The sequence below is a fragment of the Hippoglossus hippoglossus genome, chromosome 22, assembly GCF_009819705.1.
Source record: "Hippoglossus hippoglossus isolate fHipHip1 chromosome 22, fHipHip1.pri, whole genome shotgun sequence".
NCBI classification, from domain to species: Eukaryota; Metazoa; Chordata; class Actinopteri; order Pleuronectiformes; family Pleuronectidae; genus Hippoglossus; species Hippoglossus hippoglossus.
Window position 1 is genome coordinate 15,818,802 of NC_047172.1, and position 19,602 is coordinate 15,838,403.

At 43.0% G+C, this 19,602-nt stretch overlaps 1 protein-coding gene and 1 long non-coding RNA gene across 5 annotated transcripts; one reads left to right on the forward strand and one right to left on the reverse strand.

Moving 5' to 3' along the window:
* Positions 1–2,238: 2,238 nt before the first annotated feature.
* On the reverse strand, positions 2,239–17,862 carry LOC117755560. Of its 2 annotated transcripts, XR_004612618.1 has the most exons (4): positions 17,819–17,862; positions 17,550–17,711; positions 17,128–17,366; positions 2,239–2,252 (listed from the first exon to the last, which is right to left on the reverse strand). It is a non-coding gene; the product is annotated as an uncharacterized LOC117755560 (long non-coding RNA). The 2 variants fall into 2 exon arrangements; XR_004612617.1 differs by lacking the exon at positions 2,239–2,252 and having other exon boundaries at positions 17,114–17,366; positions 17,819–17,859.
* LOC117755551 (cytosolic 5'-nucleotidase 1A-like) lies at positions 10,124–16,534 on the forward strand. 3 transcript variants are annotated; one of them, XM_034575438.1, is made up of 7 exons: positions 10,124–10,435; positions 10,992–11,044; positions 11,081–11,159; positions 12,469–12,598; positions 14,687–14,809; positions 14,962–15,146; positions 15,520–16,534. In XM_034575438.1, the coding sequence occupies exons 1-7, from the start codon at positions 10,295–10,297 to the stop codon at positions 15,844–15,846; spliced, it is 1,038 nt and encodes a 345-aa protein (XP_034431329.1). In that variant the 5' UTR covers positions 10,124–10,294; the 3' UTR covers positions 15,847–16,534. The 3 variants fall into 3 exon arrangements, with proteins under 3 accessions (XP_034431329.1, XP_034431327.1, XP_034431328.1); XM_034575436.1 differs by having other exon boundaries at positions 10,992–11,159; XM_034575437.1 differs by having other exon boundaries at positions 10,998–11,159; positions 15,520–16,533.
* Positions 17,863–19,602: the final 1,740 nt, after the last annotated feature.

Below are 19,602 nucleotides of genomic sequence, written 5' to 3' on the forward strand. Positions count from 1 at the left end.
GAGTGGAGAGCCTCTCTCTGATTGATACACACACACACAGGCAAATATCCTTATTAGGACTTTGAATTCACTTCCATTCATTGTGGACAGCCAAATCCAAACCTAAACCTTGATGAACCATGACCAATTTAAGCTTAACCATAACCGTAAAGGGGAATTTTTGTACTTTTTAGCCTGAGCACTGCACGTTTATAAATGTGGGTGTGTAAATGATTGGTACTTACAAACGCTTCTGGAATCAGTCCAATAGATTGTCTCCGCAGGCAGCTGCGTCACGGTGGCAGTGGCTGCTATGTAATCTTATGGGGCAACTGCGACAGGTCATGAAATGTCCACTAAAAGTTTGTATTTTCATCAATAAAAGGCTGAAATTGTTATTCTGGGTCTTTGCTAAGAGTCTGGTGGCTTTACATATGTCTGGCTCAACGAGAAGTCTTGGGTTGTTGCAGGGGTGAAAACGTGACAGAGTGGAGAGGGAAGTTTGAATTTGACTTCTGATGTGGACAATGCCGATGAAGCATTAGATTTCGATGGCCGTCCCTACTTGTTTGAGGCGTCGTGTCTGAAAACTGCTTGAGGGATGTGCTCCTACCAGTTAGAATTAAGACCTTAATAGAGCATGCTGCATTAGCGTGCATGGCTACTTGAAATATATACTGATTGAATAGTTGGCAATGCAGCATAATTAGTAGGCTAACTGCGCGATTAATGCAGATTGTTCTTCACAAAGGTTCAGACAGGGAGACCAGAGAGAGGAAACGTTCCCTGGAAGCCCAGAAATTGTGTATAACCTCCCATAATCCACTTTATCACATACAGCGGATGAAGCAACACGTTATATTCAGTGTATTCAGTGTGTTTACACATGTCTTAACTTGTCTAAACCTTGTCACCTCAGAACAATGGCTGTCAATCTGTGAGTGTTTGCTGAAAAACAGAAAAGCAGATGAACACGTCTTACACGACACCAGTCATACTAGCTGCTCTGGCATTTCTCGCTGAAGAACGAGCACTGACATCAAACCGGTGCAAATCTGCAGATTTTAAAACATCTTTGTGTGACAACTGCAATTTACTTTAGTGGGCTTATAATTGAGCAACTCATAAAGTGCATATGGGTTTCTGGTAAGAGGGAGGATAAACTTTCGCAACAGTCAACGAGATGAACCTCCAACATCTGCACTTTAACAGAGAAAAAAAAACACACACAGACACACACACAGGCACATTAAGCAATATTTCCACTGTGTTCACTGGTTGTGTTCTGACTGGCCTGGTTTGTATGGCGTGTATACATTGCATGTTTTCACAGAGGGGGCAGAGGCGGAAACAGACCATAAACTCGTCGCACTGGTTTGTGATTCTAAGAGCATGGTTGAACTGGCTGCTTATCCCTGACCTAGATGTTGGGGGGGAATATAAGGCATATAATACAGGCGGAAGAGTAACAGGCTTATCTCAGGATAACCTTTATGATCTTCTGTGTGAGAATGAGCTGCGGTGGAATCGAATAATCTGCCATTATAGGAGGCCTGCTTTTGGTCAGCGGCGCCGGGTGACTTTTGGGCATTTGACAGCTTGTAGGGAATGGGCAGTCGGCCGGAGAGAGGAGAAGTGGACACTTACTCAATACTGAACACACACCCTTCCCCTTGTTCTATTTTTCAAGTTGCTGCCGGTCAAAGAAGACTGTGTGGGAACAGTCGCTTGTGAGGACACACACACACACACACACACACACACATTCCCACGGACACACAAATATATTGGCCGAAACTTTCCCTGGTCACAGCCCTCCATCTCACTGCCTACTGACCCACATTCCAGCCTGGTTGTGTCACTGGAGCTGAGCAGCGACTGTGGCAGCTACTGTCCATCTGATCATAATGAGGCTAAGGGCCCACCGCAGAAAAAAAAAAAAGGAAATGAATATGCTGGCATGCAAGAAATCAGTCTTTTACTCTCTGTTTTCCTGTCTTTCCCATGTCTGCCCCCCCCCCCCCCCCCCCCAGAATCAGTCTGCAGGCTCCTGCCCTCCCCTCAGGTACTTATCTCCACCATTTGCTGATCTAGGTCAGTCTTCTGAGCTCTGTCTCTCTCCCTCTCTGTTTTGCTCACCCTCCCTATCCTAAGGCCAGTGTTACATAACAGTGATGATTCAATTGGAACAGGCTGTATATGTTCCTCTGTCTCTGGATATATCTGGCCCCAGCTGACTGGTGTGGTGTCAACGCAGTGTTTTGCTTTCAAACCTCAGCTGCTCCAACAAAATCGGCCCATCCTTCAAAATCCAAACAAACACACGAGAGGCATCACGAGTTGCACCTGTTTTCCAGCACAGCACAAAGGACGCTTTTTATTTTTGCGTTGTCTCTTCCTTTACCCTCCTTGGCCCACATCGGCTCTCTTGACTGTTGTAGGTTAGTAGTATCTGAGATAAATTCGGGAGGGTTAGCACGGGGCCAGGCGGCCGTGTCGTGTCAGCAGAGCAGGCCTTTCAACTCGACTGTCTAATCTGGAGCTAATCCTAATCCTGTTAGTGTAAACACCGCTGCCATCTGGGCCCAGACACACCACGGCTCCGATTATAATGAACCCATCATAAGGTCTTCAAACCAACGCACGGCATGAGCTGTCAGCGACTCGCGCTAAACTCTCTGACCGGGGCTTACTGTATGACACAATCACGCTGAGGATGGACGGTCAAGCAGTCAGAGTGTAAACAAACATGAGACGATGATAATAAAACAGGCGGACTAGAATAAAACCAGGTATATTCTGTATTCAGACATATGGAGACAAACATGAGTAATCTGTGCCTGTGCTGTGGCCACTGGAGATGCATGAGGGAGCTTTAGCTGTGGTGATGTAACCATGGTGCTGGTTAATGGATAAGCAGGAGGAGAGAGAAGGGGAGAAGGGCCTCAACAGCGACAACTGCTGTGTTACCCTCACCCTGGCAACCCCCCCCCCCCCCCCCCCCCCCCCCCAACACACATGGACAGAATGGTTGAGAGAGGGTCAGGTGGCTTGTGAGTGAGTCATTAAAGTTGACAGTATGCGTACAGTAAGTATGTTAAGATGCACACTAGTTCAGTTATTCTCTTGTCTTGTTTTTTTTGTTTGGTACCAGGGATATGAGCATGAAACCTGGTCGTACAGATGATTCATTATCCACTTTCTTAAATATCAATCAAGCTACACCAAATAGCACACACTCATAAAGTTTGATGGAAATTGGTTCTGTAGTTTTTGCGTAAATCTGCTGAACAAGCAAACAGACAGGGGTGAAAATCTAACCACCTTGATGGAGGTAATTACAGAAAGTGGGGGAAAAAAATCCCAGATCCACCCCCTGATCTGGATTCACACCAAAATTAAATGAATTCCTCCCTGACACAAACAACATCCTCCCACCAAGTTTCATGATAATCTGTCATGTAGTTTTTGTGCAATCTTGCTTAAAATCAAACAATCAAACAGGCAAACATAACCTCTTCGCCGAAAGGTAAATACAATAGGCAGCACTGAACAGCAGACAGACAAAGTTAGCTCCTAGCTGGTGGTAATAGTGAATCATTCAGAGCTGGATGTTTTCCTCAGGAATTGGTGGAGACCAAAACAGAGCTAAAGAGACAGTTGGAATAGTAATTCTTCAATGGGACACAAACACACAACCTTGAAAAGATAATAATGTCTCTCATTATATACATTTTTTAAAAATATTGCTTAACTTTGTGATATAATAATATGTAACAGGATATTAGTGAATGCCCATATCTGACAAAGATTTCATCTTCTTCCCAAATTGCATTGCAATAGAATCACATTCCTTACATTTGAAAGCACATTGAAAAAACTTTTTTTGTGCTTTTAAAATAAAGTGACATAATATTTCAAAGGAAGTGATCTGATGCCAGGTATCTCTGAGCTTAGATAAATGTTCAAACTTGTTGCTACTGTTTTTTTTTTTGGGGGGGGGGGGCTCCACAGAGCAGCAGCTTAAACCGGAGCCTCTTGTGCTTGCTCACTCAGAGAGCTGCCAGCTTTGTCAGCCAGCAGATGTTCCATTGTTTGGCTCCGCGGTGTAAGGTTGCTTCAGTTGAAGTTGGTGGGACACTTGCTGCATCTTTTGAATTCAGCCCCATTGAATGCCATCACCACAACCCCCTCCTCCCCCTGACCCCCCAATGCTACTCAGAGAGGAGCTTTACCCCTCCCCCTTATCCCCTTTAACCCCCTGCGGCCCTCATAGTTGTTGCCCACCACCACCATTATAACATTGTAACCCCCCCCCTACTCTGTCTCACCATCAGTCAGGCCTTCACTAATCAGCACCCCCCCCACACACACACACACACAACACATCAAAAGCCACTTTATTGACCAATTACTGTAGTGTGAGAGTTGATTTGCATCTATACACATTGAAATGCTAAAATGCAGAGACTCACGCACACACCCACACATACAAATTATACACCTGACAGACACACAACTACTCACTTTGGACAAGTTATCTAAACACTGTTTATTATTATTAATTATTTAGTATATTAACATGTAGACACACGCATAAACAAACTAATTAGTTACACACAGAATAGAGTTCTAGAATGTTGTAGAACAAATCATCAAAAGTGCAAGTACTTCATTGATCTCAGGAAGTGAAACACTGAATGTGTGAGGACAAGAGCTTCAACACAACTCCAACACAACTCGAAACAAACAAGACTCTGAAAAAACAACCGCTCCAACGACAACACAATACAATACAATACCTGTATTCAATCAAGATGAAGAAGGGCAATTTCAGTCGATCTTAGATTTTATCTTGTTTTTTCTTCTTTTGTCTAAAACTTCAACAAAATAATTTTCTAGGGGGGAGGGGGGTCACACGTAACTTGTTTGTCATTCAGACTAAAGTGACATTGGCTGTCTGTATTTTACGATAATTTGGCTGACATGAGATTTTTCTGCTGTATAGGATCCTTCACTTTAGTATTGAGTATTGAAGTCGGCACTTATTGGAATGCAATATGTTTTTTAAAGAGCTTTACAGAAAGAAGATCCTTACTTGTACTGTATGGAAGGACCGAGTTACACACACACACACACACACACAGTCGTGTCTCCTTGACTTCATTGGACAGTACATTGACTTACACTATCCTAAACCCATTCCCAAACCTAAATCTAAACCTAAAACCAACCCCAACCACAACCCCAAACCTAATCCTCTACCTAGACCTAGCCTAACCTAACCTAAACATGTCTTCACTTTAAAATTTAATGATTTACGATATGGTTGATTGATTTTTGTCCCTACAAGGAAAACAAGTCCCCATAATGTGACTATTATCAGATTTAGGTCCCCACAACGTGAGTAATACCTGGACCACACACACATGCATGCACACGAGCGCACACGCACACGCACACACGCGCACACACGCACACACACACACACACACACACACACACACAGAACTATCGGATGGATGGAGAATGTATAGTGTATAGATGCCTCTGTTTGTCCTGCTTGGTAACAATTCCTTCTTTTCAGCCCCACGTCTGAATGTGACTGCTGTTGTCGCCTGGGCCTGGGGAGCTTATGTAATAATCAGTACCCTGCTTTCCTCTTCCCCACTGTCGGCCTGTGTGTGTGTGTGAGCGACAGAGAGGCTGTGATGAGGCCTAGGAAACACATGGGCAGCACCAGCTTCCTGTTTTTGTGTTGAACCCCACTGGAGGCAGGAAGTGAGAGGAACCACTGCTCCCCTCTTTCTTTCCCTCTGACGGGTAAATTCCACGCTCGTGCTCAGTCAGCTGCCGCCACCCCCCTCCTCACTTACACTACAGATTTGATGGGGCTGGAGTGACTGCAGACTGTTGCCTCTCTAAAAGCCAATAACAACAAATCCAATTATGTCACTCGAGTGCAGCGTGGATGCTGCTAACGGTTTGCGATGCGACCCCAGCGAACGACCTCACCCTGCGTCCTCTACCTTGGAGGTAAACGACCATCAGGCCTGATCTCAGCAACAAAAGAAAGAGATTGCTTCTACTTGTGTGCGATAACAAGATTAGTGTGTGTGGAGGTGAGTTTTTTAGGCCTACAGGGCAAATCAGGAAGAATTCTGACCAAAACCAAGCAGAGGCCCAGTCAGAACAAAGAACCCTGGTGGTGGCGAACATGGCTGAGTGGTTGCTTTGAAGGACTGATTAAGGTTATAATAGTCATCTGCCTGGCTTCAAGGCTTCAGGCTGTGTTGGTTGCGGTGTGGGGGTGGGGCCTGATAAGGGGTAGAGGGGTAGTCCAGGCTGTTACCCTGTCTTTGTTCTGGCCTGCTCCACTCATGCCTGCTTTTGTCTCCTCCCACAGTCTAGCACTGAGAGAGAGCATTATCTCTCTATCCGTCTCGCGCCAAAACCAGGGAGGAGGGGTGTTGCTTCTGTCTTCCGGCTTTCTTTCTTTCTTTCTTTCTTTCTTCCTGCTCTCTTTCTTTCAGAGGTACATTCTGTATCGGATGCGTTTGCAGGGCAACTACAGGTGCAGAGTATAGGTGCACAAAAGCTCCTTGAGTCCAGCACATGCAGTCCTCTCTCTCCCTCTTTTCACTCGGTTTCTGTGTCTCTTTCTCTCCCTCCCTCTCTAGCATTTCCCGCCAGTCCAGGGTACAACAGGGAGGGGGAGGCTAGTCGAGGGGAGTGGTGTCACAGCCGGTGTGAAGAAAGGCTGGCTGCTCTGAGCCTCGCGCCAAATGCCGGCGTTATTCAAATCAGCTCAGTGGGTGCGGCCCCAACTGTCTCCACGTCCTGTTAACCCCCTCAGAGCTGGAGACTGGAACACAAAGGCGCACACACACACGCACACGCACACACACACACACACACACACAGGCTCAGGGCCTTGCCAACACAAATGGTGAATGTATCATTGGTGTTCCACAAACACAGCAGGGTGTGGAGTCTTTATTTTTTTATATTTGCGTTCACGAAACAGATTAGAAAACTGTAATTAATATGCGTTTTTACTGCTGCGTTTAAAGACAACTCTTCGTATTTTCTCTACCCCAGCCCTAACGATAAGCTTGAAATCATCAAATCTTACCAAGCTGTCTTTTATGTAACAGAATGTCTGTCATTCTCTGGTAAACTTTGAAGCTATTGGGATTATTCTACTCAAACCACAAGTCATAATAATACACAGAGGCTGAACGTTTCTGTAAAGACAGCAACACTTCCAAGTTTTAAAGTATCTAAAGATTCAGTGTTTAGGTTTTCAGATGGACTTCCTCTCCAAGCAGAGTTTCTCTTCCACATCCTCTTTGTCTTCAACGCCCCCTGAGCAATGGGGGAGGCTGTGAGGTATTCAGGAACACTCAGGATATGGAGGTTTGCTTATCCTTTACTACGCTCTAGTGGCTGTGAGCTCGAAATACAAGAGGTGACTGACGCGGCTTTCAGTTCCAACACACAGAGACCGGAAATAATGAAGCCACTCAAACAGGAGGTGATTTTCAGAACTAAATCAAATGTGTTATGGTTCCCTTAAATTCAATCAAGCTGCTAAATGTTCCATGAAATATTCCCTGCATTGAAAATGAGTGAAACTGTCAAAAGGACTCAGAGCTGGAGAGGGAAAAGAAGAGGAGCTGGATCCTACACACACAGAGGATGGAGCTCTTCTGTGAATTCACTGTCTCATTATCATCTGCTTATTCTTCTTCACTTAGGCCTGTTATACTAATACAGATTTCTTAAGCATGTGCAACAACCAATACTTTCATTACTTAATCAAGCCTATTCGGTTTAATTTCTCATTTTGAGGTATAAATATTTATATTTTTCTATTTAAAATGTTGTAAGACGGGAATTAGCTAATTGTGTTATTTGCTAGTAAATACTTCAATTAAAGTGTGTTGAGAGAAAGGTCAATCTTGTATAAGTAACAAGAGAGCACATACCAAGGCCCAACAATCCCCTTATGAAACCTTATTTAAATTCACTGGATCCAGATTCTGCACCAAATTACAAACACTAAATCAGAATCAGCTCTATAGGCCATGTATACATACAAGGAATTTGACTCCAGTTTTTCCGTTGCTCTCAACGTACAGAAATAGACAAATGAAGAACAACAAAGCAGAACAAGTTCAAGTATAAAGATTTAACTACTATGTACAAGTATGAATATAAATATATATGCAAAAGTATACATATATGCACATAAAACACAACAACAATGACAGTGAAATGGAGAAATAGTGCAATGAGGCAGAGTGCAGGGATGCTAGAATAAATATGGAAAGATTGCCACAGGATACTTTATATACATGAGGTAGGTGGAATATGTATTTATATATATATAATTTAGAATATATAGGTACCGAATTATTGCACATAGATTGTACCTGACACTGTTCCTGGACTGTAAATATCAGTTCGCTCAATGTTCCTGATTTTTTTTAACCAAGATTCATTAATTATTCTCTGAGAAATGAACAAAAATGTAATGAAACACCCCATCTTGTAATGTTAACATAAAGTCCCTGGATCCGCCCCCTGATCTGGATCCGCACCAAAAATGAATGGGTTCTTCTCTCACCCATTCCACCAGGTTTCGTTGTAATCCGCCCTGTAGTTTTGCACAATGTTGCTCCTAGACAAACAAACATACTGTACTAACAGACAGGGGTGAAAACATAACCTGCCTGTACCTACATCATTGTTGGGACATACTTACACACAATAAATTCAAACACAATATAATCACTTAAGAGAGTAAAAAAGATTGTATTCATTAATACTGACGCATGGTTCTAGACAGCCGGACACATTACTATTAGTCTGTTCGATGTCGGGCAACACTAAGTGATGTTGGGTTTAATGTGTGCTGCCTCTAGAACCATTAGATAGGTTCACTTGAACCCTGTGGTTTTGTATTTTGACACTGCAGTCTGGATCCGAGTGCCTGCAGCCCTGCAATGTATAGGTAACAAAATAAAATGTCACAAAGAACTATTTAAAGAAACATTTTTTTATACCTATTTTAAATTCCTGTTCAACTCCAGTTGTGCTTGCATTTTTCGAACATAATGTACACAATCTTGTCTGGTGTCAACAATCAATATCTGCTGCCTCTGTAATGCTGAGAAGTGAATTAAGACGATGGCCGTAATGGATGCGATTGTTTCCAGCGCATTTCCCGTCAGACTGTGTCTCTTTTATCCTCATGTTCCTTAATTCCCTGCAAAGACGTCTGCTCAGCTTCGTCATCCCAGAAACCATCTGTAGCTGATAAATTGCCTGTTTGTTGCCATAAATGCGTAGCTAATATTATTATTAATAATGCATTTATGCTCTTCAAAGTGGAACACACACTTTCATCTCATCGCCCTGCATCACCTGTCTCTTTCTCTGATTGATGCCATAATTGGAGGGCTACATATGCAGTCTGATGTCCCTGCAACCAATCAGAAAATGGATGCGGGTGTCCCAGCCCCTCTGACTCCCTTGCCGTTGCCTGGCAACTGGGACTGCTGCTTTGTGTTTCAATCTACGGCAGCATCCTGCAGGGGTTTTCACAAGGAGGAGGCAAGAGGAAATAATCATTAGATGCACAAGAGGAAGCAAATGACCCAGGACGGACTTCATTTCCCAGACTGCTGAGCAGGAACATGTAATGTAATGAACCACATGGGATGATATATTTTTGTTATAACATCTTAAACAAAATAATAGATATTCTATTGACTTTAAAAGATCTATTAAAGCACTGTATGATTTCAAAGATAAGGGATTCTTATATGTTCACCGAGATATCAAGCTCCACCTCTCTTTTAACTGAAGAATGCATTTTAAGCATCCGTGCTCTGTTCTGTTCTGGGCAACGGGTGCAACAACTTGCTGTCACATGCATTAACTAACATGCTCTGCTGCTGCTCCAGGGGACCAGTCTCTGAAAGGGTTAAGAAGAAAGGGGCAGGACGCGAATGGCTTGAATCCAGCATTTTCCTAAATCTCTCTCCATCTCTCTTACTTCCTGCAACATCTCACTCCTGCTCTCGAGCATCTAGCCGAGTGCCTCTGCAGCCATACGGTCAGACTCATGGAGTAGATTTCCTGGATGCACCAGGACAGGAATCAAATTGTGAATGCGTAGGAGTGAGTAAGGACTTTGTTGGGAACTCCAACCAAAGAGAGAGAGGCAAGGAAAGAGAGCCATCGGGGACACACACTGACTTAGTGTGGTCCTGAGGAAGAGAGAGGGGTGAGCTGAAGAGGTACGATGAGTTTAAACAGTCAAACTCTGACTGGCAGTGGACAGGATTGGACCAGAAATGGCAGCAGCAGCAGCAGCAGCAGAGCCCCCATGGAAAATGAGAGTATGATTTTGAAGCCCTCCACCCCCACCAGGAAACCTATACCAGTGAGTATCTCTCCTTACGCAGCATCCATTTAGGTTCTGTGAGTTTCCCCGTCTGTGTTCACAAGTGTTGACAGCAAAAACAATGCACATCACATGAAATACAAGTTATTAATTAAAAAACTTTCTGTCATCACTTTGGATTTAGATTAAAACTAAATTGATTAACAGTCAAATGTGAGTTCAGGCAACAAACTAGAATTTGCTGTCAGCCGTTCTGGTGTGGGCCTGCACTATGTCTTCCAGGGGAAAGTATATCATACCACTGTCACTGCTCTTCAGCTCACTCATTTGTTAGCAAGTTTGGCATTGTCAATAAAGCCTTTATTAAATGATCCCTGTCTGAAAGAGCCTGTCAGAGTCTGCACATCAGCAAGAGTTTCCTCATTATTCTTATGCTGCTGAGAGTGAATAATGAACTGTCTGTGCAGGTGGAAAAGATACAACTCTGAACCCAATTTCAAAACATCAACTTTTCAAATCCAATCCTCTGTGTGTGTGTGAAGCGTTAGGCAAGGCTGCATGAAACTAAACTTTTTTTTAACCTGTCATCCTCCAGCCCAAGCCGGAGAACGCCATCACCATCGCTGTGTCGTCTCAAGTCCTCTTCAACATGGAGAAGGAGCAGCAGATCTACGAACAGCAAGGCATGGAGGGTTACATCAAGTATCAAGGGGAGCATGAAACAGAGCCTTTCAGCCCCGGACCTGCCTTCTCCTTTGTCAAGGTCAGAGACAACGAGTGGAATTCAAGGAGGAGAGACATTCACAAGCACTCACCAGCACACACACACACACACACACACACACACACACACACACACACACACACACTATATCAAACCCAATGCAGAGGGATTACTTGGTGTCACTTTTATGTGCTGGGTCGTGTCTCTGTAGGCGGTGGATGACTAATAAGCTTTAAACATGAACCCACTCTAACACACCTCCACCCTCTCTGCAGTGAAACAGTCTTTTCTTTTCTTCTTATATATTATATATTCATACACACACACACACACACACACACACACATGTGTATATATATATATATATATATATATATATATATACTCACCGGCCACTTTATTAGGCACACCTGTTCAATTGCTTGTTAACACAAATAGCTAATCAGCCAATTACATTGCAGCAACTCAATACATTTAGGCATCTAGACGTGGTGAAGACGACTTGCTGAAGTTCAAAACAAGCATCAGAATGAGGAAGAAAGGGGATTGAGGTGACTTTGAACGTGGCATGGTTGTTGGTGCCAGACGGGCTGGTCTGAATATTTCAAAAACTGCTGATCTACTGGGATTTTCACGCACAACCATCTCTAGCATCTACAGAGAATGGTCCGAAAAAGAGAAATTATCCAGTGAGCGGCAGTTGTGTGGACGAAAATGCCATGTTGATGTCAGAGGTCAGAGGAGAATGGGCAGAGTGGTTCGAGATGATAGAAAGGCAACAGTAACTCAAATAACCACTCGTTACAACCAAGGTATGCAGAATACCATCTCTGAACGCACAACATGTCGAACCTTGAAGCAGATGGGCTACAGCAGCAGAAGACCACACTGGGTGCCACTCCTGTCAGCTAAGAACAGGAAACTGAGGCTACAATTCGCACAGGCTCACCAAAATTGGACAATAGACGATTGGGAAAATGTTGCCTGGTCTGATGAGTCTCGATTTCAGCTGCGACATTCAGATGGTAGGGTCAGAATTTGACGTAAACAACATGAAAGCATGGATCCATCCTGCCTTGTATCAACGGTTCAGGCTGGTGGTGGAGGTGTAATGGTGTCGGGGATATTTTCTTGGCACTCTTTGGGCCCTTAGTACCAATTGAGCATCGTTTAAATGCCACGCCTTGTTGAATCTATGCTACGAAGAATTAAGGCAGTTCTGAAGGCAAAAGGGGGTCCAACCTGATAGTAGCAAGGTGTACCTAATAAAGTGGCCGGTGAGTGTATATATATATATATATATATATATATATATAAAACTTTAATCTGTGTTTGGTTGTGTTCCCAGGCTCTGGAGGCTGTAAACACTCAACTGAGGGAGCTTTACCCTGACAGTGAGGAGCTGTTTGATGTTGTGCTTATGACCAACAACCATGCAGACGTTGGCCTGAGACTCATCAATACCATCAGTCATCACCGTGAGTTACCAATATATATTTAAAAAAGTAGGGCTACTCAGCGGGGCTATTTTGTGGGTGCCAGATGTCTGTACTGTGGCTGTATTATGTATTATGTCTGTACTGTGGCGGTAATATGGCTGTAATATAGGTGTATTGTGGCTGCAGTATGGCTCTGATATAACTATGTTGTGGCTGTAAGCTATAGTGTTTCTGTATCATAGTTGTAATATGGCTGAGGTAGGGCTGTAATATCATGGCTGTAGTGTGGCTCGCTCATGGCTTTAGTATGGAGGTAATATGGCTGTGGTGTGGCTGTATCATGGCTGTTATATGGCAGTAATGTGGCTGCACTGAGCACATTTTTTATACAGTCACTGGCCTCAATCACTAACGTCTCTATTTCTCCATATAAGGACATCTGTTTTTCATGAAGCGAGCGCTGCAAAGAACAGAGAAGTTGAAGTTATAAGACAGAAAAAGAATTTCACAGCAGAAATTGAAACAATTGTGTCGGAGGTGGAAGCATTTATGCGTATGCATGGTCTGAAGAAGCACTAAATTTGTTCGTACTCGGCGAACAAATTTAGGTAAGAACAAACTGATGAATCACAGATTTGTGCGTCAAATGTTCATAAGCACGGTTTAAGCACAGATCTGTGCGTACGCACTGTTTGTGAATAAGGGCCCAATGTCTTCTCATATAATACTTGAAACGAAAAACAAATTGCATCGCCAAATTATTTCCTTAATGGATTGTTGTAGTGGATGATCCCTCCTTATCTATATTAATAGCCAAACAGTTGATGTTTTAAACCGAAACAAGTTGCCCTTTAATACTGATCTGTCTAATCACAGAGTTTTAAACTGTTACTACCTCGTATCACATGACTCAAGTTCAGGTCAGGTAATGAAACCCAAGTAAGGTCCATTCACTGAGGGAAAGCCCTACGATGACAATGAAGTGAACATTTTGCAACATCAATACATGACTTATTCAATATTTATGAAACAATTTCATTCCCCTGCACAAAGTATGAGAACAAACACATAAGCCATAGTATAGTAACAGTGCAAACTATGCATATGGTCAGGTTGCAGGTTGGGGAATTTCAGCCATTTATTGTCAACCATTTTGACAATAAGTGCCAATGTGAAATTTTCTTTTTAATTAGTGTGCCATAACAAACATTTTTTAATATTAAGTTATATTATTGAACCACAGTCTTCTGCCCATGAGGGCTGAAATGCCCGTACCTTAGTTTTTTTAGCTAGCGGGCATGACATCACCAATACACCTGAACGGCTGCACTTCACGGAGATTGATGTGGGAGGATGCGAGCAGCGCCGGCTGGGAGGCTTCTTCTTCTTCTTATTTAATGGCGATTGGTATCCAGCCTGTGCCGCATTACTGGCACCTAGTGGCTGGGAGGTGTTAACATCAGCCACTGTGACGGTAAAACCTTTGACATTTCTTTAATAAGAAATCGCCTGTGTGCCAATGATTATGGCTCCGCGTGCCACTATTGGCACGCGTGCCTAATGTGTTAACAGGCTGCCTCTTAGTTCAACGGGTCGCTCTCATCTCTGTGGATGAGCAGTGACTACCGGTGGTTCGATCTGTCTCACGGTCAACACACAACAATGTGTCCCCAAGGGATAAGTGGTGGGAGTTGGGGAGCTGCAGTCTTCATGGTTCCTCACAGGGGTTTAATCTTTCCTCACCCTGCATCCACTGATTGAGTGACCAAGGAGTGACCAAGCAGAAAAATCTGCATGACACGTCATCTTTTCACGTCCCTCCAGGTTCACTCTCTCTCTTCCTGGCTCTGCCTACTATAGCCACACATCCTCCGCTGTCAGTAATTAATATTACAACAGTCAGAATACAAAAATAGTTGTGCCCTCAATCCTTGATTCTTCGTTATTGTCATTACTATCTCAGGATTTGAAGATTACTGATATCTTATTCATCTTAATTAATTTAATATTATGTAACTTTCCTCGCTATCCGAATACAGGCAAATTTTAAAATGAAACATTCGGTGACGACTTCATTCTTAACGGCATTAACTGTTCACTGAGCTTTTTGTATTCTTATCTCTGCAGAGTTGGTCATCGAGCGCTTCTGTATGACCGGGGGAAACAGCCCCGTGGGCTTCTTGAAGGCCTACCACACCAACCTGTACCTGTCGTCTGACCCAGGCAAGGTTCGAGAAGCTCTGGGTGAAGGTCGGTACAAAAGGAGCTATGTCTCATTGAGAAGCTTTAATAATAGATAATGATAATCTAATAATAGGTAGTCTTTGTCATCAGCACCTAAATTCGACAGGTTCGATTTATGGATGTGTGTCCATGTGTGTGTGATGCTCTGAATGAACCAGGTATAGCGGCAGCCACCATGTTCACCCCGGAGAAGATGACGGAAGTGTCGGAGACTCAGCTGCGAGTCGCCTTCGACGGTGATGGAGTCCTCTTCTCTGATGAGTCGGAGCGCGTTTTCAGGGACGGTGGACTGGCAAAGTTCCTTGAACATGAGAAGGCCCACGAGAACGAGCCTATGAACCATGTACAGTAAAGACGTAGTGACAACTGTAACACTGCTAATAGAAATGTAGTTCATCAATTTAAGGACAGTTCTGTGCTTGTGACCCTTTTTTATGCCACGAATATGCACACAGACGAAATCTCTGTGGTAACATGTTGACGTCTCTACGACAAAGTGCAACAGAAAAGAAACGAGGTGTCAGAGCTAATAACATCTTAATTTGGATGTAAAACTGCAATTAAGACATCTGAACTGTAATTTATTATTAATCGCCAATTGCAGAGGAATGCCATGTCCACATATAACCATATTAAGTACAGATTCAATAAAATATGAATATGACATCTGTAGAAACTGTGGACTAACTGCACTCCCTCCTTCCATCCTCCTGCAGGGGCCACTGAAGGGTTTCCTCGAGGCTTTAGGAAAACTGCAGAAGAAATTTGATGGCAAGGGCCAGCGCATGGACTGCCCCATCCGGACATACCTGGTGACGGCTCGCGGTACCGCCAGCTCCGGTATCCGAGTCCTAAAAACACTGAGCTCATGGGGCCTGGAGATCGACGAGGCTCTCTTTCTGGCAGGGACGCCCAAGGGCCCCATGCTGGAGAAGATCAGGCCACATATTTTCTTTGATGACCAAATGATTCATGTGACGGGGGCTGCGGAAATGGGGACGGTGGCATGCCACGTGCCCTACGGGAAAGCTAACGAGATTTAGCAAGAAAGGAGTGATGGGCAAAGAGACGTCTTCAGAGTAGCCTGGACATCACGGTGGTGACAGACAAGGAGCTTGAGGGGGACATTTCATTTTTGCGTTCATTGCTCTATGAATGTTTTTTTAACAATTGAAACTAGAATGGCACATTAAAGCACACCTGCACATTCTCAACAATATTTGCTTAGATTCTAGTTTACAGATCAGGAAGAAACATCAGGTGACTTCTTTTATTATTTAATGTACTCATATAACATATTTTTTACCCACATTTGCCCACATTAAGTATAATCATCTGAAAGTCAAACTCTATTGAAATAAAGAATCCTTAACATCGAAGAGAACTAAACAGATATGTAGAAGAAAATCTATAAGAGTGAGTCTGAATGGAGCGTGACCTATGCTACACAGCTGCACTGAAGACTTACACTCAGTCATTTCATGCAGAATCTTTAGGAAAATTTCTACAGTTTTATCCCTTCAATGCTCACCTGGGTGTTTTAACATTTAAAAAAAAACTGGTGCCTTTTTCCCGTAGTTTTTTGACGTTATTTTTCTTGTCAGCCTTGCACGTTGTTGGTAAATGGGCCTGTTTCATCAATGTATATGAATGTATTTTAAGATTGCAAATTAAGATTAGTAAAATATTTATTTTTTATTTCCTCTTGTGCACATAGAAAATAAAGTTTTAACATATTTAGTAATATTGTTATCAGCCATGTGCAATTTCCAATTATGCTCCTTAAGTTATGCAAAGTGTATTTATTTTTTAGTTGCAAATTATTTCCCCATGCAACAATATGTAGAGTGGCCCTGACAGAAAAGACCCAGCTGCCTTTGGTCCTCAGCCGGGACTTTGGAATGGTGAGCAGGGCCTTTGATTAAACATCTGAACTAATGATAACAGGAGTAAATATAAGAAATGTCTTAATGTTTAGTTGTGACTGCAGTCAGGACAAACTTTTCTATTTGTCAATGAAGAAAAGAATGTTTTGGCCCTGAAGGAATTTAGTGACATCTATTGGTGAAATTTCATATTGCAGCTGAATACCCCTCACCTCACCCTCCTCCTCCAAACATGAGAGAGAACCTGTGGAAGCCTTCAGTTGTCACTGGACCTTTAACAAATATATTAAAGTTATTGTACACAAGTGCTTAAATACAATATTACAGTACATATTCATGTTTATAAATCACAACAGTGTTATGATACACTGGTAGGTAAATAGATACTTCAACTAAAAAGGACAATGAACCAGTCAACTCTTTCAAATGTGTTTTAACTCGGTTGCTTTTATTTTCAGAGATGTAAGATTCAAACAATGAAACATCATGTCAGGTAACTGCACACCAGACAACTTTCCAAACATTTCAGAACATAAACATGCTGCTTCATCACTTGCTTCATTACATTAACAGGATAACCAATTGTTGATTATTCAGAAAAAGAGGCTTTCCAACCACCCCCCAGCTGCTCCATCATTGGCAGCTTCACTTTTTGCCCTTTGACGCACCAGACGCACCTACAGTGACACACACACATTGGATGATCAGTACATTTTATCAAGCTACATAGAAAGCAATACCAATACTATCACAGATGTTAAGTGGATTAGAAAAGGTGAAAACAGTGCAAGAAACACTTAAGATATAAAAGTTCCACCCAAGGACACAGTTCAAACCAAAATGAACCATGTACTGTTTACCTTTTGATTGACAAGCAGACACCAGACTTCCTGCTCCCACTCTACCTCCGCTAGCCACTGCAGAAGCCGACATCATTTTAGCAGCCGTGGAGCCTGCTGCAATTCCACCTGAGGTGAAACCTGCGGCCCCCAGAACTTTAGGGGTGCTACCCTGAGCCCCTGCTGAACACAACAGATATGAAGCCTTCATTATTGTTGTTATTGTGATTTTTGCTATTGTTATTGTTTTTATCATGATTATTGTTATTTCATGTCTATTAATTTCTTACCTGCTCCAACTGCTGCCCTTGTCACTGAAACACAAGAATAAAATTGTATCTTATTACAGCTAAGCTTTACAGATTTGTATTACATGCTTTTATTAATAAAGTGAAACATGATGCTACATATAGGTGTGGATTTTCTAAAAGAACGTTTCAGTATAGTCAGAGGAAGAGTGGTACTCACCACGGTCCATGGTTTTTCCTCTGTTGTGAGCAGCCTCGAGCTGGACTGGTATTTATTCACTTCATGAAGGTTTCCTCAGAAACGAAACTGTGGTACAATCTGAACACTAGGGGGCGTCTGTACTGGACTGCTGAGGAAAATGAAACTGATGAAATCCATCCAACTGGAAACAAAGGTATGGACAATGAATCTGCAGTTCTATTATTTTCATTTCAAAACAAACATGGCAGAACAAATGTTACTTAAACAAAGGAAGGACGTTTTTCATAAAAGCACCAGTGTACAATTAACTTATAGCTTGTCTGATTGTAATGAGAGAATTATTTAAACATAACTGGTCTGTATCGATGATACTTTGGCAGATACTTTGCTCTATAAATCATAATGCTTAGATTTTTACATTTAAACAAAATGTCTTATTCTTTCCCAGACAATCAAACAAGCAAGCCAACAGGGGTGAAAACAAAACCTCCTTGTCAGAGGTAAAAAAGTATCCTTAAAATCAAACAGAACTGAGAGATGAAATCTGCATTTTCTCAACAATATTAGCTTGGATGCCAGGTTTCAGATCAGGAGGAAACATCTAGTGACTATGGACCATTTTTAATAAAGAGCGAGTCTGAATGAAGCCTGACCTGTGCTACATGGCTGAACTGAAGACATGCACTCAGTCATTTCAAGCAGAATCTCCATGAGGCTTCTACGGTTTTATCACTTCACTGCTCATCTGTGTACTTTAAAAACTGGAGCCTTTTTCTCATTGTAGTTTGACTTCATTTTTCTTGTCAGCCTTGTACGTTGTTGGTGAATGTGACTGTTTTACATGAATGTATTTTAAGATTGCCAATGATAAATATTAGGGATGCACCGATATGGAAATTCTTGGCCGATACCGATACCGATATTTAAAACAACAATCTAGCCGATAGCCGATACCGATACCGATATTTGTTTATTACTTGCATGTGGCCTTCTTGGTGTGTAACGCCGGGTTTACACCGGGCGCTGAAGCGCCGCCCCGCTCCGCGCAGCGTTATTCTCAAGCGCGCAGCCGCCTGGCTGTTCACACTGGACCCGCATTTCTCCGCGTCGGTCAGCCCGTGATTCTCCGCTTGTTGTTGTATGTAACCCGTTCAATGTCGGGTGTCGGGGGTAAATGACGTATTCTCCAAGCAAGCCTTTAGCCCCCCCCCTCTCTCTTTTTATCTATATGACTGCTTGTGTGGCTGTAGTGGATGGGCAGAGGGGGACATTTAATTATGTGATTGGGAAAATTGGGAAAATTAAAACTCCAGGACAACAGAAGGGGAATACAAAGTATGGGATGCATATTTGATCATTTATATCATATCAAATATGTCATTTATATCGTTTAAAATCATTTTTCAGTCTGTTTCCTGGCGCGATACGCTCGCTCGCACGCCGAAACCATCGGTGAAGGGCGCTGGCGCGGCGTGGCGCATCGCAGCCCATGTGAACCGCACAAAGGTTTAACAGGGGGGTGGATGGGAGGCGCCTGGCTTTCCTTGGCGCTGCGCTGCGCGGCGCGGCGCTTCAGCGCCCGGTGTAAACCCGGCGTCAGTGTACCATAATCTGGATGCCAGAT

Excerpts from the sequence above, each read along its gene's own strand:
- LOC117755551 (XM_034575436.1), top strand. The coding sequence starts at position 10,295 with ATGAGTTTAAACAGTCAAACTCTGACTGGCAGTGGACAGGATTGGACC. Across the intron at positions 10,436-10,991 it reads CCACCAGGAAACCTATACCA|CCCAAGCCGGAGAACGCCAT; the intron begins GTGAGTATCTCT and ends GTCATCCTCCAG. Across the intron at positions 15,147-15,519 it reads AGAACGAGCCTATGAACCAT|GGGCCACTGAAGGGTTTCCT; the intron begins GTACAGTAAAGA and ends ATCCTCCTGCAG.